General features: G+C 33.9%; 1 protein-coding gene across 3 annotated transcripts in view; it reads right to left on the bottom strand.

Annotated features, from left to right (window-relative positions):
- Positions 1–432: 432 nt before the first annotated feature.
- The window catches only part of LOC110026503 (proline-rich extensin-like protein EPR1), a 27,709-nt gene continuing 2,143 nt past the window's right edge, over positions 433–25,998 (bottom strand). Inside the window, exons 2-10 of one of the 3 annotated variants that reach the window (XM_020727463.1) lie at positions 25,434–25,571; positions 24,477–24,805; positions 23,987–24,112; positions 23,849–23,894; positions 23,589–23,683; positions 13,360–13,437; positions 12,645–12,698; positions 2,505–2,639; positions 433–2,420 (exon numbers count right to left, since the gene is read on the bottom strand). In XM_020727463.1, the coding sequence (XP_020583122.1) occupies positions 639–2,420; positions 2,505–2,639; positions 12,645–12,698; positions 13,360–13,437; positions 23,589–23,683; positions 23,849–23,894; positions 23,987–24,112; positions 24,477–24,805; positions 25,434–25,449 (2,661 nt within the window). In that variant the 5' untranslated portion in view covers positions 25,450–25,571 and the 3' untranslated portion in view covers positions 433–638. The remainder of the gene's footprint in view (positions 2,421–2,504; positions 2,640–12,644; positions 12,699–13,359; positions 13,438–23,588; positions 23,684–23,848; positions 23,895–23,986; positions 24,113–24,476; positions 24,806–25,433; positions 25,572–25,998) is intronic. The other 2 variants (XM_020727473.1, XM_020727479.1) reach the window with 2 other exon arrangements.

Here is a 25,998-nt window from a genome sequence, read left to right as displayed (position 1 = left end):
AAAAGACGTATTTTAAAATAATAATAATAATAATAATAATAACAGTATTTCTGATGTGAGATTAAGCATTTAAGTGTTTTGAATGTTAATTAAAAAAAAGAGGTTATATATGTAAATATATAAACATTGTGTGGCACGGTATGTAAATGCTCTAAAATACACTTGTTACGAAGAATTCATTAAAATATAATCACCGAGTAAAATACTCAAAAGCAGCGCTCAACTAACTTCTAAGAGTAAAAGATCACGAGCATCTTCATACTGATTCTATGCTTAATACCAAATATCTATAAAGCTGCAGTTGCCTCAGTTGAAGCAGCTAAGATTCATAGATGACAATTTAAGTTTCAAAATAACAACACTGCCATTTCAACCCTTGTCAACCCTAATTGTTTTACCTTAATACTTTTATTAAGTTTGCTCGAACCAGACTTGCAACAAAGTGAATGAAATCTGCAATAAGACATGAAGCTTTCTCTAACCAGCAACAGATTATGAAAGTTTTTAAAGAAAAAAAAAAGATTGAGTTTCCCACCCCAGTTCAACCAAAACAGTTTGAAGCACAGATGCAGCACTCCTCCTGTTGTTACTTCTTATACGTGCTCTAGTTCGAGTTGGAGTTCGAGTTTCTGACTGAATCACTTCACACCGACAGAGGCCATCAGATCTTCATATTCGGCATCTGTCTCTGGTTTTTTAATATTGGCAGGATTATTGGTTCCCTGATGAGGAGGTGCTGCTGAAGCTGTTGGTGAAAATGGATCATAAATCTGACTGCCTCCAGGAGTTGAGTGTACGTCTCCTGCAGTAAAGCCTATTGGTTTAGTACCCAACTGTAGGTTTGGTACCACAAGACTTCCACCAGGTCTGCTAACATGAGGCAATTGATTCTGATGAACCTGTTGAAAAGTTGTAGGATAAGAAGGCATGGTACCCGAAGGATTTGGAGCTTGGGATGCTCGAGGAAAGCTTGGTTTGCCAACTGGAATAGCTGAAGCCATTGGCTGTACAGGGGTTAGACCTGGGTAGGCTTGAAGAATGGGGGTAGGTGGTGGTCTAATGTTGCTTGCATTGGCTGGAAAAGAAGCAATCGCAGAAGCAGCTGGAAGAACTGGAGTTCTTGCCGAACTTTGAGCAAGAGCAGCAGGCATAGGGCTGTGCAAAGCTGGCCTAAAGGATGGTGCTTTTGGTGCTGCAAATGGAGCCTGCAGCGAGTTCTGGATTGCAGAAGGGTGAGATGCTGGACTGCTTGGCGGAGATGGCAGCTGAGTTCCGAGAGGCTGAAAAGTAAAATCTCCAGAAATGGGACGAAGTGGTTTGGGAGTTGTAGGAGGGGGAGCACCAACAGGACTGTTTGTTGGAGGAGGGAAAGTAGGACTAATGGTTGAATTGGAAGGCGATATTGCTGGTGGTGGCTGAGGTGGCTTCAATTGTGGTTGAACAGGCATAGGAGCTTGTGCCCGAGATGTTGTTGGCAATGGGATTGGAGCCCGGACTACTGAAGGGGAAGGTGTAGCCATTACTGATGCAGGTGCTATCTGAGAGAAAGAAGTCGGACGTAGTAATGGTGCTTGTGGTGGTGGTGGTGATATCAAGGACCCTGGTACTGGTAATGGAGGAGGTATTGATGAATTTGGGAATAATGAAGCAATTCCTGCAGTTGGAACTAGTCCAGTCTGGGAAGGTGCCAATGAAAAATTAGTTTGACTCGTAGATGGTCGGGTGGGAATAAGAGAAATTGAATGAGGAGCAAAATTTGCGGCAGGCCTTGCAGCATTATCAGAAACGTTAGATTGAGAAGGCCTGGAGCTAGTGGGAGCTGAAGGAAAAGCCAGTGGCTTCATTGTTGTATTTAAAGGAGGAACCATCAGATTCGAGCCTGGCCATGCAAGAGGAGCATTTGAAGCAGGAGGCCAGCTGGAAGAAGCTATTGGCGTTATTAATGGCCTGATTGGTGGCCCAATCTGTGGATTCACTGGTCCTGGGGGTCTTAAAGGAGCCACTGGACCAGAGCTTAATCGTTGTGAAATGGGACCTGAAGGGGATTGGTTTGGAGGTAACTGAATAGGCAATGTGGGCCTTAAGACAGCTGGTGTCGATGTTATTGAAACTGAGAGAATACCAGAAGGTCGAGCAAAATATTGAGGCACACCAAGAGGGGGGCGTAAGATTGGAGCTGGATTGTTGGGAAAAAGTGGAGGCATGAAAGCAGAAGATGGGTGAGAAAGAACATTTGGTGTGGTTGCTGGGAACCAGTGACCAGGGTATGGCTGAAATGGTGTTTGGTCAGCTTGAATAACTGGCAGTGATGAAGGTTGAGGCGTCATCGAAAAACCAGATGAGTCAGGATTTTTGGTTTGAACATCCTCATTGATCCCAGCTGATGAAGGTGCACCTTTTGGAGAGATTCCAGCATTTCCCTGATCAAAGGTTTTAAAAAGACAACACAATTTTTAAGAAGTTCAGAGAAAAAACAGCTTAACTTTTTATGACATCATACTTACAGATACCGGAGTGAGAAGAAGCTCAATAAGTGCCACTGCTGTATCAACCTTCTCATATGTGTCTGCTGAAACAAGGACATAAATATCATCATAGGCATCCGGAGCTTCACTAATGTCTGACTTGGTTATTTCCCGCTGAAAATAAAAATGTTTTAAAGTACTGCTTTTAGAAATCATGGAAACGAAGGGAAAAAAGCAATAATGGTAAGTCAAAATAGGATGATAGTAAATTGTTATCAGAACGTTTTGGGGCACCTATGTAATTCTTTGAAAAGCAATGAAAAATTATCAAAAGTAAATATTAACGTCTTATGCCAGATTAAAGAAGTGGTTATTTCTTTATGTTCCTTAAAGTATTGGTAAACAAACCTATGAAATAATGCAAGCAAGAAGGTTGCGGAAAAGGTAGGTTGATAAAATCACCCGCTATGTTAAATAAATGCATATGTGAAAACCTTTTTGGAAAATGATATAAAGCCTAACCAGTCACCTAATGATCAGATTGCCCAAAAAAAGAAATTCCTATATAAGGATTTACATAAAAAAATGAAAATATTTAGTAAACAAAAATAGAACAAACTAACATTCAAAGTTGAAACCATCCTGGACAAAATAATTTTACAATCCACGGTGAAATGCCCACTTTCTTGACTTGCTAACTTTTTCCAATGCAAGAATGAAACAAAAACACAAACAAAACGCTTAAATTTTGTTGGGCAATAACTTCAACTCTTTTGATGCAATAAAGAAAATACATAAAACTTGTTCCAATTGATAATTAATAGTGAAATTATTCATAATGAGATAGAATAAAAACTACAAAAACTAGAATATAAAATGTAAGAAGAAAAAAAATTACAATAGATTTAACCAAATCTCAATTATGCATGCAAAATCAATCACAAGTATGCAGATAAAAAAAACAGGATAAAAGTTGCCAAAGAAGATTCATATCTCATGCATTTTTCAAAGAAAACTTCCGGTGGAAGTTGTAATCAATACTTGCACTATACTCAAAGAGTTCACACCAACATCATATGGAAGTTTGAAGGGATGATAGAATTTTATTAAACAATAGAATAATAAGTTAAACGCCTCAAAAGTCATATTTAAAAAAAATAAAAGATCCAAATTGACGTGTTTTCATATATCTCAAAATTTGGTTAAAAATTACAAGTCCCATTTTCAATAATCTCAAAATCTAGCTAAAACAAAACTTCTAAATTTCAGCCAAGCACAAAAACAGGATTTAGCTCTTCTTATATTTTCAGACGCCAACATTGCAGGTAGAAACGGTTGAATTTCACTACAGCCCAAACACTAGGATCCGGCAATAGTGCAAATCAAGGATGGACGGAAAAATAACAATTAAATCACGGCCAAGGTGAAAAATTAAGAACAGAGGGAAATAGGATGCTGAATCCCCTCTTAAGGAAGATCTTGAAGCTCATGACAAGAATTCAAACCTTTCAAATCAACGGCCAAATAGAGACAACCTAAAGAAAATGTGAAAACGCAATCTCAACCTTTCAAATCAGTATCTGAATAGAAATAAAGAATTTAATGACCTAAAATAGGGAATCATAAACAACTTTATCAGAGAATCAGAAATTAGTTGAAGAAGCCAACTTTCAGTTGTTGAGCTTTAGATAACAAGAGAAATCCCCAGCCCCGAAATAAAGTCCACAAGAACGCCTTGGTGAACTATATATATATACACACACACCCAATTCTTACACATTTACATATCTCGCACCTAAACCTTCATTTTTATAGGCCAAGCACCCAATTCTCTCAAATAATACAAAAAAAAAAACACCAATGACACTCCTTCACAGTAAAATCCATCTTTTCATATATAGGGAGGGTGATTTCCTTGTAAATATAAAGGTTTAGGTGCTAGATATGTAAATGCATAAGAATTGTGGGTAATCCTCAGGGGGAGAAGACAGTTGTCTTCCCCTCAAGTTATAAGAAGAATCGTGATGGTACAGGTGACTGTCCCTTTATTAAAAATGCAAGCAGAAAGAGTGGAAAGACAACACTTTTTTTTCTCTGAGTCAGAAATTTCAACCCTGACTGACAAATTCAAATTTGCTCTCATGGAGAAATTTCAGTGGAAACACCCAGCTATGAAAGTTATCAGAAAAAGTTTTGATGACCTCAAATTAACAGGAATGTGGAAAGTAGGGCTCATGGATGGGATGGATGGGGGGAATGTTTTGATTCAGTTAACCGTGTCTGAAGACTACACTCGTATTTTCTCCAAAAAAAAAACATTTTAACATTGTTGGTAAACCAATGAAGTTACTCAAGTGGTCTCCTGATTTTGACCCCAATCATGAACCTCCTACTGTACCGGTATGGTTTAGTATACATGGTCTCAAGCTGCACTTTTTTCATCATTAGGTTCTTTACTCTATTGGTGTCATACTTGGGGGTCCTATGAAGCTAGATCTACCCACTTTCAACCTTATCAGACCTTCTGTGGCCAGAATAATTGTAAAAAGAGATATTACTTTGTCTGATGTTACTGAAGTATGCTTAGGCACAACGCATAATGGATATTGGCAACAAATCGTCATGGAGCATATACCTTCTTATTGTTCTCATTGTAAGATGTTTGGGCATACTCTTGATAAATGTCATAAGCTTCACCCTAATTTGAAATCTAAAGATCAAGTGAATAAGGATGGATCTAAGGATATATTTGTACCACCTAGAGAGAAAGCTACCAAAGAATAAATTTTGGTGTCTGATTTTATTGCCCCTGTTGTTAGCCCCTGCTGTTACTGTTACTGCTACTGCGACTAATGTGATGTTGACACCTTCAAACCCCATAGAAAACAATATTGATGGACTATTAACTACAAATGATAGTGTTCAAACTGATAATCAGGAGAGCCTCGTAGCTCCACTTCTTCAGGAAGTATCCGGTGTAGAGGCAACTCATACTTCACATATACTAGAACCTATTGTGGGTATTACTGTTGGTATTCCTTCTACTTCAGCTCTACCACAACATCAGACTGATTTTTCAGATGAGGGATGACAAGTCTATTCCAGGAGGAAGAACAAGTATGGAGGTCGGCTCTAACTCGGGAATATATTGGATGATACATTGGTTACTACTGACAATGACAATCATCTTACCAACTTATTAGCTTGCTCCTTCCCTAGAACTAGAGGCAAAGGCAAGACCAAATTGCGTCGCTCTCTAGCCACCTGATACTATGTATTTTGACACTGTTAGGCTTTTTATTTTAATATATAATGTATTTTCTATTTTTTTTTAGTTCTGAAACCTTTGTCGTTTTTTGTGTGGGCAGGGTGTCATGCTTGGGCCCTCCCACACATTGTATTTGTATCTTTCTTTTTATTTAATATATTAGCCTTTTTGGGCTTTCAATATATATATATATATAAATATAACCCTAATAATAAAAAATAGTATTAAGCAAAACCAAATGTCAATTAAAAAAAATGTTATAATAAAATTTTTAATCAAAAACAAAAGAAGCTAGTGATATTTTTTTTAATTTGAAATAATGATGATGATAAATAAAAAACAATATCGACTATGCTTGCACCAAAAAAAAAATATTGAAACTAAAAACTTATTTCAAATCATAACTCACAACTAACCCCAAAACACAAAATAAATAAGCAAAAGGGAGAATAATTTTTCTAGGATCATTAAATAAAATTAATTAGTATAAAAGATTTTTGGAGGCATATGAAACAAAAGAATAATAACTAAAAATATCACTTCCTCCAAAATATACAAGTGGAAAATAATTCTCCTTCTCATTCAAACATTTGTTTATGAAAAAACACAAAAATATACTTGTCATCTCTCTCCCTCAATTTCCAATCATTTCTATAAAAACAACACATACTCCAAAACATCACATAGGGGAATTGATTCGCGCAATCAATTCAACACTTATTTATAAATACAAAAAAAAAATCACTCAAGCCACCTCTCTCTCTCTCTCATGCACAAACACTCCTCGCTCTCAATATTCTTATCAAGTCCTGCCACAACACAAAAGCTATTACTTAATGCCCTGACTCATTCACAAGATATCCTCTCAATTTTCTCTCACAATATCTATCTTCACCACATGAACATATGAGTCAGCAGCGCACACATATTAATGAGTGTGAGCATGAAATCACAATCATGTTGGAGCTCAATCACAAATGCCCATTTCACTAACATTGCTTGCACCTATATATCACATTATACGCACCTTTCAAGGCCTAGAAAGAGAATGTTACTCGTAATATTTTATTATGTTCTAGATTAGATTTTAGCATAACGAGAGCTAAGCCTCTTCAGAAAATAAAACAAAGAAAAATATTGCAAATTATTTACTCTTTGACCCGATGACTACCTTCTTTGGCAACATAAATTGCAGTCATGGTATCTAAAGCAACACACACATGCACAACATTATAGTGAATGGCGTGCTTTTGTGCGTTGCTTATTAGCAACCATGACAAAAAAAAAATTCTAACAAGTAGTTACATATCCAACTTCCTGTCTTTTTTTCATGGTGTTTCTAGGGTGACATTGCCTACTACGCAGAATCATGATATTCATCAGAACTAACAAGAAACTGAAAAAATATCAATCCAAGACATCAAACAAATGGGCACAAAATAAGGTTAATCTAGTCGAAGGCGGAGTGCTTAGGACTTGTGGGTCGGTTGCAATAGTGACGGTGAATACATCGAAGGTGGTAACTATGTTGGATTGGCCACTACCTAAGACCTTGAAATGGATGAGAAGATTTATGAGACTTACAAGATACTATCGGAAATTTGTGAATGAATGGTCGTTGACAAGGCAATCGAAAAAGGATAACTTTCAATGGGGGAAGCGGCAACCCAGGCTTTTGAAAAGTTAAAGAAGGCCATGACGAGTGTACTAGCATTGAGATTATCTAATTTCAACCAACCATTCAGTATATAGATGTATGTTTCAGGCTAATGGCTTAGTCGTGGTCCTCATACAATTCCAACAACCAATTGCATGATTCAATCAAGTGTTGATAGCGAGAGCCACGCTCAAGTTGGTTTATGAGAGAGAACTATGACAATCATGCTTGTCATTCAGAATTGACGACCTTATTTATTGGGAAGGCGTTTTACAACTCGCAAGTTGTTATCTAAGCCACTGAGGTATGACTGAGATTCAACATCACCCAAAATTAGAGAATAGAGCAGTTAATGCCTTATCATGATGTACGAAGGAACCTCAATTGTAGGCATTGTCAGCTTCTTTGGTTTTAGATTGGAAGGTTCTAAGGAAATAAAGTGAGGCAAATGAAAAATTGAGCAAGTTCAGGTTTACTTTAGTGAATGACATGAACAACTATCTTGGTTATTCACTGAATGACCAACATTTACTTTACCAAGACATTATGTATGACCTGAGAATTCAAGACACGTATTGACGTTGTTACAGGAGTTTCATGACAGCGATATTGAAGGGCACTCGAGTGTGTTGAAAACATACCGGAAGATAGCAGCGGAACTGTATTGGGTGGAAATGAGAAAGGATGTGGAGACTGGAGGATTTGATCTCAAGGTGTGATGTGTGCCAAAGGTATAAGTACATGGCGTTAGTGCACGAGGGATTGCTAAAACCTCTAGCATCATCCCTAAACTATTGCTTCGGTCGCCACTGCTTTTATACGAGGGGTTGTCATTTTGCATAAGATCCCGGAATCAATAGTGTTGAATCGAGACAAGGACTTCATGAGTCATTTTTTGGAGGGTTGTTTAGAATGCAAGAGACTGTATTGAAGAAAAGTAAAATATACCACCCGTAGATTGATGGACAGTCAAGAATTGTTAATCAGAACGTGGAAACCTATTTGCATTGCTTTGTATCCAAAGCAGTAAGCTAAATGACTACCCTCGATAGAGTATTTTTGGCACAACACATCGTATAATACAACTTCTCAAACCACTCCTTTTAGAACCTTGTATGGTCGCGATCCACCTCATTTGATATACTATGCACACGGTCATACACTAGCATCTCTGGTAAATCAGTACTTAGAAGAGAGGGTAAAAAAGTTGACAGAATTGAAAAGACATTAACTGAAGGCGCAAAAACTTATGAAGAAACAAGCCAACACACATCGAAGGGATGTGCAGTTTGAAGTAGGAGAGATGATGTTATATAAAACTTATGCCTTGTTCACATGAGACATTGGACAGGCGCGGGAATGAAAAGCTCTACCAACACTATTTTGGTTCTATAAGATTGCTAGCTCATTGATCAGGTGGCTTATTGTTTAAAATTGCCGCTTTCATTGACACTTCATTCAGTGTTCCATGTATCACACCTGAGACGAGCTATTGGTGATAATGTGTCATCTTCTTCACTTCCCCACCTTAACTAAGAATATGAACAATTCTCTTCGAGCCACTCGAGCTAAGAGGGTGTGCCAAGAATCAACAAAGTGCGACCTAAATGGAAAGAGTTACCATATTATAATGCCACTTGGTAGAAATACAACTTAATCCAACAACAATTTCCTTTTTTTCACTTTGAGGGCAATTTGTCTTATTGGGAGAAGAGTAATGTTAGATCAACACCGATGACGCTTTCCGCGAGGCCGAGCATGTTAAATAATTTAAAGACTAGTTTTATGTGCAAGCTAAAAGGGCAATTTAGTCATTTGTGAGCTCTTATTATTTGCTATAAATAAAGCTTAATATAATTAGAGCTAGGGTATGCTATTATCGTCTAAAGTCTTAAGAGTTAGGGCTAGGGAGAGATCGCCTACCTCTCGAATTGTATGTTCTTATCCTTTATGTATTCAGAGTTATATTGTTTTATTTTTATATCAACAGTATAAAAACTATTAATTATGTCGTAATTTCTAAGACAAAATTTGTCTCGTTTCTATCAGCATCCTAAAGGATGATGATAATAAATACCCGTGATTAATTCAAATAGGATTAGATGACATAAAAGATTTTAAAGCAAACAAACTACACAAATATAATATGTTAATATAGATGAACAACTTCAAAAAAAAACAAATACAATCATTTTAAAGATCACTTGTGAAGAACTATCAAGTTTAGATTGATGGTGTTTTAAATCTCAAATTTTCTTAAAGATAATCAGCATCAATGAATCATTTGAAATGCAAAGCACTTTGACTCTTTTGATAGCTATAAGGTTCTTTCTATGCAATTGTGAATCAAGAAACCAAGAACAAAAACAAAGTCAAATCCTATTTATTTTGTAGAAATAATTTCATTAAATACTTTATGAGAAGTTAAAAATCATGGTCTTTTAATTGGTTTATTGATATCTACAATCATGAGTGGTTGAAATTTACAATTAAGAATTAAATCAATTTGTATTGGAAGCTTGTGTTCATATTCAAGAGTTGATAGCAAAAGTTCATGTTCATAATAAAATTTAGATTCAAATTCTGCTAAAAGTTTAAATTTGAATAAAGTGCCAAAATATTCCCATGACTATTTACATAGGATAATTTTAGTCCCAGAAACTATAAAAATACAAATAGTCTTCCAATTGTTTTAATAAGGTTGAAATGGTGTTCTGTGAGAACTATTTCGACCATATTAAAAATTTAGAGATTGAACTTGCACTTTTATAGACTCTTGGACTAAAATAACCTCTCGCAAAGAGTCAGAGACCATATTGATAATTTTCTTATCTAAATTAAAACATGATCATAGGATCAATTTAAAATTTAAATTTAGTCTCTAATAATCATATAGATTTATAATTTATCACATGCTCGAATTCAATTTCAAATTTAAATCTTAACTCCTGCTCAATTTCAAATTCTCATGAAAACATTCTAAAAAAGGTTCAAAATTCAATTCAAAAAGATCACATATAAATTGATACTGTAACTACAAATAATGTCTAAAAATCTAATAAACCGTTTAGAAAAATTCATAAAATGCATCTTACTATATAATATTTGATTTGACCACATGATTCATCTGTTTCTACATATTTGATAGGACCTAGAGAAAAGCAACCATTTTTCTTTAAGATATAGTGATAAAAGAATGTCATATTCCTCAACATCCAACGATATGTATATACCTCACATAGAATTTTTGAAGAAGTGTACCTTGATGAATGTTTAATCCCTAGCGTATGGACCTTTAATGAAACATAATAACGATAATAAATAGCATAAAGGCAAATAATATTTAACCATACGATCCAACGACCTTGCATAATAATAATAAAAAACCATAAACAATTTGTTTTCAATTCTTAGATTGACCATGCAATTGTTCCCTATATTCAATGGAATGGTAAATATTGCTCTTTAAATTAGGTTTCATATCAACCCATGCAAATTTAAAAGCAGCACTATCAATAATAATAATAATCATATCTCACAGCTTTTTTTTTTCTTTGTATTTCAACTCTTTATTTTAAATAATCCAAATAATAGATTCAATTTTATAATTCATTGAGACTATATCATTTCAAATATAGAAATATAATTTTGAATCATATAATAGTCATGTTTTTGCTGCACTGAACCACGACCGGTCAGTGCATAAAAAGATGAAAAAGATCAAAATTTAGGACACGATGCATAAAAGTGAAAAAGATCAAAATTTGCTGCCCGCCAAAAAATTAGATTAGCAAAAACAACAACCATTTTGATTTAGTTCAGAAAATAAGTAAAAGTCACTGCAATGTATAATTAAAAGATGCTCTAAAAATAAAATTATGCAGGAAATGTAAGATAAAGAAACACAATAATTAGAATTAAAATGGCAGAAGAAAAAACCAATGAAGTCCATTTGACCAAATCTAAATCACCAACGCAAAATAAATCACAGGGCAAAAAAAAAATAGCAAGGAAAGAAGCCATAAAAAAAAATTCAGGCATTAAGCTAGTGTAAGGAAAACGCTTCCCTTATAAGTTATCCTAAACACTTAAAAAACACTTGAAAAACATGCATCTTACTACACATAAGTTTGAGAGGAAAGATGAATTGTATAAAGAAATAGGCTCTTAATATACAGACATTGGGAGTGTTATTTATGACTACAAAAAAACAAAAATTGGTAGTTTACAAGGTATTAAAAGTTGGTTAAAAACAGTTAAGTCCCAAATTCCAACTAAATAGCAATTCCTTATTACATGCACAAAAATAAAAAAATTCAGAAACTATTACAGTAACAGGATCACAAGAAGAAATAGTCAAAAATCCCACCTATTTGGCAAAAACAATGAATTGAAGGAAAAATGGCAGACAAATCCTACCTACAATGCGACGTTAATAAAAAAATACAAAGAAATAGAGCAGTCAAAGAGCAAATAGAGGATGGAAGGAAATAGAGCAACTGAATCTCAAATACAGAGAAAAATTGAGAATAGAATAAAACAGAGAAGCAGAATTTCCTTGAAAGGAAGATGGTGATGCTAGTGGAAAGCATAGCAACAACCTTATTAATAAGAGAGGGAACAAAAACAAATTAGGGAGCACATTAAAACATAGCAGCAACCTTCAAAATCAAGCAATAAACAGAAACAGAGAATCCAGGCGTTGAAACAAAGAACCCGGGAGAGTTCAAAAAATTTTAACAATAGCTGAATGAAACTAGCTTGCAGTGCAGTAAATCAAAACTAACCAGGGGAATCAAAACAATTAAGAATACATCACATTATCATCGGCATATTCATCATGGATGTGTTTTATCAAATAACTAAAAAAACCAAACCTATGACACAAAAAGAAATCAATATCAACACACAATATTCGAATTCCTGATAAGTATGGTTTTCATATTTGTGTCACTCCAGTTCTCGTAATCTCATATATATTCATTGTCATGCATTATCCTTCATGCAACCAAGTAGAACTAGAATTCTCAACCTTTCCTTGACATATTAAATGGCAAACAAATATATCATATTACATATCAACCTAAACAGAAACCAAGAAAAACATCTTTCAGCAACTCAAAAACAACTTCACTTTTGCATTTTTTTCCATAATTCCGTTAGTGGTGGGTGGAAGGCAGCAGTTATGCCAACATATTACTATAGATAAATAATTGGTTGAAATGCTGGAGGGGGAAAATGAAAATAAACTTACCTTTTCCCCTAAGCCAGATTTGATTCCATAAACTCGAACTTTCGCTCCAGTTTCCTATTGTATGAATATGGAAATATAAGAGACTTAAATGTATATTTTTAATTTCAAAAGTTTTCTTAGCATGCTGCTGCACTTGACATAGTTAATAGAATGCATGAAAAAGATACTTGGAATAAAGATTGATGACATTAATCCTACGTTAAACCGCAAATTACATCATATGCTACTATTTCAGTAAACCTACACATTTTCCATAAATAATTAAAAAACATCGCTTCAGTATGAAGCCACCCATTTTGCTTATTCCCGCTGGGATTACAACTGAGAGAATGAAACCTTTCACCCTCCACTATTTAGTTGGGGGAGGTGCTTATGGCAGTGGAGGGTGAGGAAAATAACATCTAATAAAATGGGCAGAAAAGAAAAGGGATATTTCTTAGCAAGCATGAGAGGAAAGATTCAGAAAGAGACATATAAGGATGTGTAAGAACATGTCAGAACTTTTCTTGGCAAAAAACATACCAATGTAAAACTTCATGCAAAAACTTTAATGTTCTTTAACATAAGAAAGAACAAAAACTTTCAAGACAGAAACGGACATATTTGTGAATATTTGAAACAAGGGATGCAATGGAGCGCCCCAACTGAAATTTGCTCTAATTGTACCAAAAATAATATCAGGTTTGAAAATCTAGCAAACGTGAAGGAGATTTACTTCTTCGAGTCTCTTTTGTGTGTTGCTTTCAGGCCCCAATAACAAGCCAACAAAGTTGTAGCCTGGATATGTTTTAAACTGCAAATATCAAAAAGAAAATACAATTAATGTGACATATATAAGTACTTCTGAGCAGAAGCGCCACGAATACTAGCACCCCTCAAAGAAAAAATATTATTACTGCATAGCAGTAGCACCTGAAAAAAAATCATTTTCATTAAAGCCAGACCTATGGTCATTACTAACAAAAACAGATAAAGCTCATATTAAACATCAACATAATTGTAATGTGTGATTTAAAATAATCATCAAACAATGTGCAATCATTTGATCAAATATCAATTGAGTATTTTTAATAAATTGCATGCAGGCCCTTGAGATATAACATTAGTTTCATAGGATCTCAATTTAAAAAAGGTGCAACAATTAAGTAGTCCCTAACATTGACAGAAACCTTCATTTAGTTCGAACCTCAACAAAACCATTAATTACAAATAAAATACCAAAAACTACTTGCTAATGAATTATATTAAGTTATAGAAACATATTTGAAATAAAGCTAGACCATAGTTGGTCCATTCCTCTTCCTCATTGCCGCCCCATCTCTCTCTTCACCCACATCTCAATGGCAGCCAAACCGCTCTCACCACAACCATTGCGGCTATGGCAGAACAACTACTACTACACAACTAACCCTCCACATTCAATCACATCACTGACCTTCATTGTCAAACGACCTACTAGTCCTAACGAACAATATGGATCCATAATCTCACCAATAATGGGTGGGGTTGATCGATTGTATTCCAAATTCAGGGAGAGCACAAACAAGGTCTTCATGTTTGGGTTTTCTTAGAAGAAATTTTTTCATTATTTTAAAATTTTTGAAGGCAAACCAGTTTGATTCTACTATGATTGCTTGACATTGCTAGGTCATGGTTGCTAGTTATCGCAATAATCTTCAATGCAAAGCATCCTAAATGATTTTTGTTTATTGTGACTAGATATTTCACCTTTGGGCTTCCTACATGGAAACTCATTTGATTCTACTATGATTGTTTGCACTTGCACGAGGATCACAGTTACCAATTATCACAAAAACCTCCACCACTAAGATATCTACATAACCTTTGTTTATTATAAATAGCATTTCTCACTTTTGAACTTCATGAAGAGAGGAGATGATTTGATCTCTAGCAATTATTTTGTGCTGTGATTATAGATGGTTTAATTTTAGTACAAAATCCTTCCCCCTTTATCTACTACAAATTTCTAGCCATTTTTACGCATGAATTTTGCAAAGTTTTTTTTTTTTTTTATATGATCGTCTTGTTATATTTTACGCATGAATTTTGCAAAGTTTTTTTTTTTTTTTATATGATCGTCTTGTTATATTTTGAAAGTTTTGAATAATTAAACTGTTTACAACAAACAAAAGTAGATTTCTACTATAATTATCTTCCCTTGTGGTTTTAAGTCCAGTAAATCACTATAAGAGCTTGCATCAAGCTTAATAAGTTACAATGATATGAAAAGTGCAAGGATGCAAACAAGTTAAGAAAAGCAATCAAGGATCTTATTTATCTCAATCAGCTGACCATCAAACCAAAGATGAAAGAGTTTAAATTGCTAATAAGCAGAAAATTTTTATTTGAATTGCACTGCTGTTTTACATAGGCAAAAAAGGATAATAATCCAAGCCTCTAACAATTAATATATCAAAATTTTATTAATTGATGCAATAATTGCAAAAAATAATGCTTGTTATTATCATAGTACATTTTTTTAAGCTGTCCATGACTTTATCAAATTTTGGATTATATTTAATCGTAAAACACAAATAAAAAAATATTTATTTGCATAAATACACGACTATATATTTATTTACTTAGTTATATAGACGAGCCAAACATAATCAATATGGCCATTGCTCGTGTTCAACGAAAGCTTATCTTGCTAACTAAGAATGAGTCCAACTCAAACCACCATCGAGTTGGTTATTAGCAAATATTGAGTTTTTTACAATCCCGAGATCATTGCCTTTAGACATTTGGGTATATTCTACTTTGTTAAAGTAAAATAGGTATATTCTACTTTGTTAAAGTAAAATGGTTATATTTTTTATCTGATATAAAACATTTGGGTGGTATAAATGTTAAAAAGTAAAATTTCCATAGATATGTAAATTCATAGGAATTGTATGGTGTGTATGTAAATGCCCCTCTTGAAAATTAAAATAGTAGTGTTTTTGAAATATGAAAGATTTGGATGGAATAAATGCAAAAAGTAAAGTTTAAGTGAAAGAAATGTAAATATATACAAATTGAGTGTTATCTATGTAAATGCCCCAAATATTAATTAATTGTAATTTTTGCTCATTTAATTATTAGTTAGATTTGCATTAAGAGCTACTGCACAGCTGCATTATAGCTCACATGATCACTTCAGCATTTATTATTATATCGATTCATATATTCATTTCGTAGTGTGGTTGAGGATAAATTACTTCCCTTTGAATTATATGTGCTAACTTTTTAAACCAAGAATCTATAATTTTATTGTAATAGAACTTCATATATAAGAATATTCTCCGTTATTGTGAGAATTGTAATTAACAGTTTGTTTGTTTATAAAAAAATAATTTAGGTATAACTGATTCAAACATAAAGAGAAAAGACTTAACTTGGAAATATATAAAATTAAAATTTGAATGTAGCACTCTGTCATATATGTATTTATTGTGATAAGAAGATGAATGGAGATATATCTCAAGCCAATGAACGAATTATTGGTCCTTCCAAAACATCAAAAAAATTAATATTATTAAATGTAAGAAAGTATCTTAATATGTAAAAGAAGAGTTGCTTGCCTGAGTAAAAAAATTCAAACAAAGTTTGTATATGGAGGACAGTGAGAATGTACAAACAACAGTAACAAGCCTTTTATCCTACTAAGTGGGGTCGGTAACATAAATCCTTTTTCTCCATTGCATCCTATTGAGTGTCATATTTTCATTTAATTCTAAAAAAATTAAGATCATTTTTTATACGACATGCTCATATCTTTCTAGGTCTATGTCTGTCTTTCTTAACATATATCAAATATAAAACATTTATTCTCTTAATCGTATCATCAGATGGTCGACATTTAATGTGACCAAATCATCCAAAACGACTCTCTCTAATTTTATATGTCACTACACCAACCTTATCACAGATATATTCATTTCTCAAGCCACACATCCACCAAAGCATTCTCATCTCGGCAACACTTAGTTTTATGCTTCACTTTTAAAGGCCAACATTTTGTGTCATAGAGCATTGCAGGTTTCACAACCATACTATAAAATTTTCTTTCTATTTAAGCGGTACTTTTCTATCACACAATAGGCTTGAAGCATTCCTCCACTTCAATCAACTAACTTGAATTCTACTAATAAAATCCTCACCATCACTTTGAACAATATACCTGAGATATCTAAAGCGTTCACGCCATTACTGATTTGAACACCCATAGTTACAACATCATCACTACAACTACTACTACTAAAATTACAGTCCATGCATTCAATTTAGTTCTACTCAAACGAAGGTTTTTAGATTCTAATGTCGACGTCCATAATTTAAGTTTTTCCTAAGCACTTTCTCTAGTCTTATCCACAAAAGGATATCATCAGTCAAAAGCATATACCAAGGTACATCCTCCTATAAATGTCAAGTAAGAGGATTCATCACTAAAGAAAAAGGATATGCGCTTAAAGTCAATTTCTGATGTAATCCAACTTAAATAGAAACATATTTGATCACTCCTCCATCTGTTCAAACACAAGTAACAACTATAGCATACATATCTTTAATGATTGAATGTAAGTCATATCAACACATTTCTTCTGTAGAACTCTCCAAAGGATATCTCTTAAAATCTTATCACAAGCTTTTTCTAAAACAATAAAAATCATATGTAGAACTTCTTTATTCTCTCTATACTTCTCCATTAAACCTCTCAATAAATGTATAGCTTTCATAATAGACCTGTCCGGCATAAATCCAAACTGATTGTGAAAAATCTTTGTAATATATCTTTACCTACGTTCAATTACCCCCTCCCATAATTTTAAAGTATGACACATCAACTTAATTCCTCTATAATTTGTACATTTATGTGCACAACCCCTTTATTCTTAAAAATGGGGACCAAAATACTCTTCATCCACTCCTCGGACATTTTTTAGTTTTCAAAATAATATTAAAGAGTTAGTAAGCCATCAAACTCCCATATCTCCTAAATATTTCCACACTTCAATTAAAATATAATTAGGTCGTACAGACTTTTCACCCTTGGTTTTCTTTGAAGCCTCGTCAACTTCATTTCTATTAAAATAAAAAAAAAATATTTTATTTTATTAACGATATTAAGATCACTAAGGTCGATCACTAAGGTCGATCTCACTAAGGTCGATCGCATTTTCAGAAACTTCATTGAAAAATTTATCAAAATAACTCACTCACCTATGTTGAATATCATTTTCTAAGAAAAATACATTTTGGTTTTCAACTTTAATACACTTTCCTGAAGTTAACTCTATATATTATCTTTAGTATTTAATATATTATAAAGATCACAAAAAACATAATTTTTAGCATCGCAGATTGTTATCTTAGACTCAAAGCCTTTGAGTCATTTTATCTTTTTTCCCAGTTCTCTAACCAATTTTATAGCACTTCTTATATTTTATCTATTCTAACACATTATTATTTTGTCGCCAACTATTTTTTTTATATGTTTTTTTTCTTTTTGATTCTCCAAATACATCTTTTGTCACTTGTTTAATAGTGTTCGTTATTTTTTCTCGCATAGAATTTGCTGCTTCATGAACATGTCAAACCTAAATCTTAAATTTTACTCATAAAAATTGTATCTTTTAAGTGTCCTCATCTAATTCTATGATAATGATCCTATTATTCTTTATTTTATAACTCTTCATTTTAAAATTCAGAACTAATAATTGATGTTAAATACTTAAAATTTTACTTGGAATGAACTTACAATCTTGACATTCTCGACGATCTTTTCTTATGTCAATTTGTGTTTTATTAGATACATTTTTATAAGTAATAATATCCTCGCATTTTTATTGGATAAAATATTAGCAATAACAAAATCATATGCTAAAGCAAAATCTAATATAGTTTTACCTTATTCATTAATCACTTCAAAACTATAGCTACCATGAATATTTCTAAAATCTTCTACCGCATTACCGACATGTCTATTTAAATCTCCTTCAATAAAAATTATTTCTTCAAGAAGTATGATTTGTATTAATTCCTTTAGGTCATTCCAGAATTTTTCTTTAGAACTTATATCTAAACATACTTGAGGAACATAAGCACTTATGATATTTAAAATCTTAGTATCAATAACAGTCTAAAGGGTTATAATTCTATCATCAATTCTATAAACTTTGACTACATTATCTTTCAAAATCTTACTATAATTATACCTACACCATTTATAGTGCGACTTTTATCTGAATACTAAAGTTTAAAATCTAAGTTATCAATCTTCTTAACATTTCTCCAACTCATTTAATTTTTTAATGCATAAGATATTTATCTTTCTATGAACCAAAATATCCACTAATTCCATTAATTTAACTATGAGAGTACCCATATTCCAAAATTATATCCTAATATTAGTTTCATGGACTAACTTATTTACCAACATTCGTCTGTAATGTGGGAATTCTTACTTATTTGACGCTACTCTCGAGCACCGGTGTAGCGACTCTTACACATTTTTCATTGTATTCAGGTTATACATGGTGTCGCTTCGAAAGGATGTCCTAATATTTACACAAAGATCAAAAGACTTTTGTCATGATTTTTCGACAAATTTTATTTTGTTTGTTGACGACCTAACGCAACTCTCTACTTTTCACATCTGCGGCTTGGGACCCATCAAAGGCAATGTTGAGGACAATGAGAATGTGGTTAATATATTTGTGGAAGCAGATATTCAACCGTCTTCGCACTGTAATAAACAAGCATTTGAATTAAGTTTTGAATCAGAAAGTATAAAAACATCTAAAATAAGAAATTAAATGCATATTTTTTTATATAAAGAAAATAAAAAAGAAGTTGCTAGAAGGAAAGAAATGAGACAATGGATGACACGAAGCATAAGGTTTGCAGACCACGAAAATCGCAGAACAATGGTTTGTGAGTTTGTTCGCGATCACGTCAGGGACGATCCGCAAGATATGCTTATTTCTTTTTTCCTTTTAATTTATTTCTTTCCTTTTATGTTTTCTTTCCTATTTTCCAATTAGGTGATTTCCTCAAGAGACTTTTATATAGGTTGTATTAAGGTTTTGGAATTCAACTTTGTATGTATTTTATAATGTGAGAGTCGGCGGGGTCTCATATGTTCCCTTCTAAGATTTGTATCTAAGAGCAAGTGATGTTATGGCTATATCTCGTTCCGAGGTGGTGACAATCTTCGACTTCCCCACCCTCCGCAACCTTCCTTTTGTTGTTGCAGTTGACGTAACTGCTGCAGCCACCCCTAAGACAACAGCTTTGTTGTCTCCTACAATCCTGTACCTCACTGTCGCCTCCTCCCTTGTTGTTTTCATGCAACAGTCAACCCAACACCTTGTCATCCAACTTCAACAAATCCCCTCACTTGCCTCGAGCAATCCCTCAATCTTTCACCACACAATATCCCAGCCGTCCTCCACTTGTAGTTATGTCTCCCGCCCACACCGCCTAATGCTTGTGTCCATCTCCGATTATCCTTCCTCCACTTGCACGACCTCCCTATCCCATCCCCCTACTCTACACCAGCCCTCCTCCCACCACCGTAAACCTACCAACATGTTGCTCCACCGCCCTTGCTACAACCAATTACCACCACCTTGGGATACAACTTTAATCATGTTTGTTTGTGTCTATTGTTGTTATTTCCCTTTATGTGTGTATGTTGTAACTGTCCATTGGTTTTTCTGTAATAATATTTGTTTGTCTATTGTCATTTGGGTTAACTCTGATATTATTTTGAAATCAGAAATAGCATAACTCTAATCTTAACCTACGGTTACCGAAGTCCCCCATTACTTAACCTAATCTCCACCCCAAATCCTTCCAATTGTCGATACTTCAAACCGGCCACCAAAAATTCTTTTTTGTCATATATCACACCCATAAACCTTATCCCACCTACCCAAAACCAGATCCCTATCATGCCATTGAGGAGAAAATTGTTAGAAACCTGATCAGGAAGAATGAACGATGCCTCTTATGAAGGATATGCAGTGGGAAATCCTCCACAAAGAGGTGTCTCAGAAATTTCTAGGAAAGATATGCAGTGGAAAATCCTCCAACTGCAACAGAGGTCCGCCGCCTTTAAGAGGATAATATCCAAAGGGGTCACACAAACTCCATTTAATTCCAAGGATGAACTAGTACCCCAAATATTTGACGTGAAATATTAGAGAAGCCAAAATTTTGAAGCAAATGAGGATATACCATATTTTAACGCCCACATGGATCTAGACAAGTTCTTCAAGTGGCTCTGGACAACAGAACTCCTCTTTGAGTACTAGGATGTCTCACCAAACAAATGGTCAAACTAGCAACCAGCAATTTAAGGAAGAATGCATCTCTATGGTGGGCAAACTTGAAGAATCTTTGATAGCGAAAAGAGAAGAGTAAAATTACTACCTAATCTAAAATCAAACGAGATATGCAGCGCTAGTACCAACCAATTCGTTACAGATAGCATGTTAGACCCACGCTTCAAAAATAGAGAGACAAGCTCGCCGAGTGGCGGTCACATCTTACATGCAATTCAACCCCAGGAGAAAGCAGCAAGATCACACACCACAAAGCATCCAAGCCAACCCTGCCTGAGGAGAAACTAGTTCGGAGTGGAGAAAGGTGGATGCCAACCAACATTCCTAAATGTGTCCCGACCACGAACTGTTTCAAGTGCCACGAATTTGGCCATATTGAATCAGATTGCCCAACCAGAGGAATCATCCCTTTCCCTTAGCAAGTAGCAATTAAAAAAAAAGAAAGTATCACTGAAAAGGATGAAGAAGTTAGAGATGACCCTCAACTTCAAGCAAACGAGAAAGAGACACTAGTTATTCAAAAATGACCAACAAGAGACTCCAGCTGGATTAGTCGAGGTTGTTCTAGAAGATAGTGAGTTCGAGAAAATGAGAATTCATATAGAGTTTGAAATTTGTGAGATCTTGAACTTGACTTTTTGCAGATATTAAGAGGAGCATCAGTGGGACTAGCATTAGATGTACAAAAGTGCCATGAGTTTGAAAAGTCGATACCATAAACAAGGCAACCTCATATGAGAAAATTTTAGAATTTTTAAATATATAATCAACCTCTTGAATTGCCCCTACTGAGGGAGGTCCAATATATCAGAGAATAGAAGCTTTGAGCTACTTCTAAGTTCATATAGGGTCATTTGAGTATTAAATTCAACATCTTTTTCACTAATGTGGCAGTAAAAAAAAATATTTTAATATTATTAATGATATTAATAACACTAAGGTAGATAGTGTTTTTAAAAACTTTCTTGAAAAGTTTTCTCTAAGAAAAACACTATTTGTTTTTCACCATTAATACACTTTACTTGAATTTCTAGCATTAAAATGAAAAGAAAAAGAAAATACCTTCTCTTATTTGGTTGCTTATATTTATTAAACAAATAGAAAATAAAGATTTCACTCATTAGAGAGTTAAAATGAAATCATTGCTTTTGAGGGAATTTGTAGTGTTTGAACTCAATATTGGTCTCTAATTGCATCCAACCAAATGGTACATTTGACAAATTACATTTGTCAAAACATCTTTTCAAAATCTAAGAAACCAAACAATTTCCTAGGATACATAAAACAAATGATAGATTTGACAAACTTTATCATTTTTCAAAACTACTTTTCGAAATACAAGTAACCTAATGATCTTTCATGGAAAATGAACTAATTGATCAAGAAAATTGCATGTGAACAATGAATTAATATATAATAGCCAAAAGCAAAGATATAAACACAAACTCTCAATGGAACTCAAAATTAGTACAACAGCATATAAACAGAACAATATCCTTATCTATACTATAGTAGATATCAAATCAACTTCAAGTTTGGCTAGCTATAAATAAAAAATAATGATAGATTCCCTGTGATAAGCAAAGTTTTTGTAATAATGGAGTTAATGAGGAACAAAAAAGCATAAAAAATGAAAGGATGTTTAATAATTTCTATTAATCTTGATAAGGCGTATTTTCAAATTCCATAAGAATTGATTTGGACCACAATACTGACAAAAAGTGTCAAAAGTCTAGTTAATATATTAAATATGTATATAATAGAACACTGATTAGCACTTAAAATAGTTGTGGAGCAACCAAGAAGTTCCCAAGCACAGAGAAGCGTGATAGAGAGTGAAAGAGGTATAAGAATAAGAAAAAACTAAACACATGAATTAAATGCGGAGAATGCACATTTGGCCTCGAGTATAATTCCTTATCCGATATCTATGTTCATTAATCAATGACCTGAATACATGCCATCAATCTCTATTTGCAAAAATAAGTTTATAAAAACAAGGCTAACATCTTTAAAATTAAATCTAATCCTATCTAAGCATTTAAATTCAAACAAATATTATATAAAGAGAATTAAATCTAATAGAACAAATCAAATAAAATTTTGAGAAAAACTGACAATTTTTAAATATGGGCTCAAAAAAACTCTCTATATTACCCAATTTTTAGCCTGGTTTGATTTACTTGGCAAATTTCAAAAATTTTGGTTTTCTAATACTGAACTAGTTGCATTTTATTGAATCAATTCAACCTGTCAACAAAAAACTCTTCTCTGCAGAGTTTATAAGAGGAGGCCATAGCACAAGGGGTAACAAAACTAAAACAATTAATTGAAGAGCAGTAGGAGACAAGCCTGTCCTGCACCCAAGAAATCTACGAGGCTCAATTCATTATGGTTGGTGTATTCATTATATTGTGCATCTGTCTAATAAACCGTGCATGCAGAATAATCAAACCAGTAATTGAGCCCCAGCGACCCTTTTATAGTTAAAAACATTAAAAATGCATTGCATTGTTTTGAAACAAAATCAACCTAAAATCGTCTGAAAAAAAAAAATGTTTTGGCTCCAGAAAGAAAAATAAAAAAAAACTACCGCTAAACATACTGGAATAAGAACTTTAGACTCCTTCAGTAGTGGCTTGTAATCTGGTGGAGCCTTATAACTGGGATTTAAACGTAATATTTCACCTGAAAGCACCAAAAGAAATACAGCATAGTAGTAACAATCAAATATTTACTACGTGAGTGTTCGGGGAATAAAGCTGGTTGGAGTTCTGTGTATGTGTGGGTGTTGTGGGTAGAGAGACAGCATTTTGTTTGGAGAAGAGCCAGTGCGCAAGTCTTGCAGCTTACCAATAAGTTCCCTTCTTTCCAATTCCAGAAGTTCAGCCTTATGACACTGCAATATTTTAGTACGGACACTTAAAACTAACATTCAAACGTTATGAGAAGAATATTTCATAAATTTGATAATAATAATATTAATTATACCTTGTTATCAACATGATTAATCTCTGAATTAGAAGTGGAATCCTGTTTTGGTGACTCGGGACCTTGATCATCTTCAAATTCCAGAGATCCAGACTTCAGCTGCTGAGTGATCTGCTCCACTCTAGTCTGCTCAAAATTTTACCACCAGACAGGCAGTAATATCACTTAATGCCACCTGGAATTTGAAGCTTCCTATGTAAGAATTTAAAAGGAAAGGCACTTTGTGCCTTGGAGTGGCTAGAGACCTTCCATTGACATGCATGAAGCTCCATTTTCATTAAGTGGAGCTGTGTGATTGTGGTGCTAGGGAAAATCATAATGACCAGAGGGTGAAGAAACACCAACGAGAATATGAATTTATGTTTTATTAGATAGTAACAATATAAACAATGCCTAATAGAACATTATAACAACATGAAAAAAATATCAGCATACATTATTATATTATACTGTGTAAGAATGGCTTGAAAGCAAATGGCAACTAACATACCTGATAAGCTAAGGCTTTCCCCTTTCGAACATTAGCATCTTGTGTAAGATCAATACCCCATTTTGTTTTTCTTTGAACTTGCTTTGTGTTCTCTTCCTTGACAACACTTCCAGTATCTGCTTTGCTGCCACCACGGAATATGGGAACCAAGGAACCTGACAACTTATTCTTTGGTATAACAAATCCTGCCTTCGCCCCAAACATGGATACCCTGGGGCTGCTGGCTGAAACTGTAGGTGAACCAGAAAACAGAGCTTGACGAGGTTCTGTGGAAGAGGGTGAGTCGACTTTTGTAGACATTGGATCCTTATGTATTAAGCTAAAAGACCCTGCAAAAGTTTGATCGTTGTTTGATTGTTAAATTCATGGGAAGCTGCATCATAATGAGGCGCATGATTGTTGTTTCTGCATAAACGTGTGTATATATTGACAAAACGGATACATGAGTAGAAGGATGGATGACTAGTATAATTTTATGTCTGAATCATGACAACAAAATATGGGAATTCAAAACAAGAGATGATACACTTTTTATACGGAAGGCCATAAGAGAAAAAAAATAAAGAATAAAACAGTTGCATGCAATAAGTACAATACATATGGATAAGCCCAGCCACATAGTTATTACACATTGCAAATAAAAAATTCAACAAAACAAAGCACATCGGATTTCATGAAGAGCAAAGAAAAAAATAAATTAAAAATACTTTAAGCTTGGAAGAAAGCTTCTATCTAGCAATATGCAAGAGGAGATTGTTATTCTTCACCACTGATATTGAAAAAAATCACACACACCAATATCGAGTAGGTGACATTATGCGAAGTGATGGTGCATGATCAAAACACACCTAAAAAATCTATATTCCACTAGCAATATCTGAAACACTTGAAGCTAGGAAGGGTGGATAGCAACTTATCTGGCTTAAATAAAAAGGGTGAGCCGGAAATACGAATTACCTAAGAGTAGTGGCATCTATTTGCTCTAAAGTTTACCCACGAGTTTTCCACATATAGTTGAGGCCATTAGTTGCCCGCCAAATCTAAAGGCTTCAAATGCACTCTAAGCTTTCATCATTTTGTGGATATGACTAGAACCTACACATCACCAAGTAAAGAAAAACAAAGATAATTGTCTGCCCTAAAACCAAGAATAATGTAGGAACGATTTTTCATTAGCTATGGCAAAGGAAGTCTTCTCATGTATAAGCACACACAAATTAGGATTCTAAACAATAACCAAGAATTTATTTGAAACATTTTTTAAGAAAAATGAAAGTATAAACCATAAATAAATTTAAAAGATGAATGGAGACCTTTTGATCATTCATGGATCAAAGTTTTAGGGAACAATACGAGTAAATAAATAATCTCGCCCGTGATTATAGTTTGAAGGGAACAAAACAAAGAAGTTGAAAACTTTAATCACATGGAAGCTCTTCAATTCCTAGGTTCCCCATCATTATTGAAATGATAGTTGAAAGCGTGTGTGTGTGTGTGTGTGTGAGAGAGAGAGAGAGAGAGA

This window comes from Phalaenopsis equestris, unplaced genomic scaffold, assembly GCF_001263595.1.
Source record: "Phalaenopsis equestris unplaced genomic scaffold, ASM126359v1 Scaffold000002, whole genome shotgun sequence".
In the NCBI taxonomy this organism is placed as follows: domain Eukaryota; kingdom Viridiplantae; phylum Streptophyta; class Magnoliopsida; order Asparagales; family Orchidaceae; genus Phalaenopsis; species Phalaenopsis equestris.
The sequence above is the reverse complement of the archived record's forward strand: the minus strand, read 5'-3'. Positions and strand labels throughout refer to the sequence as shown.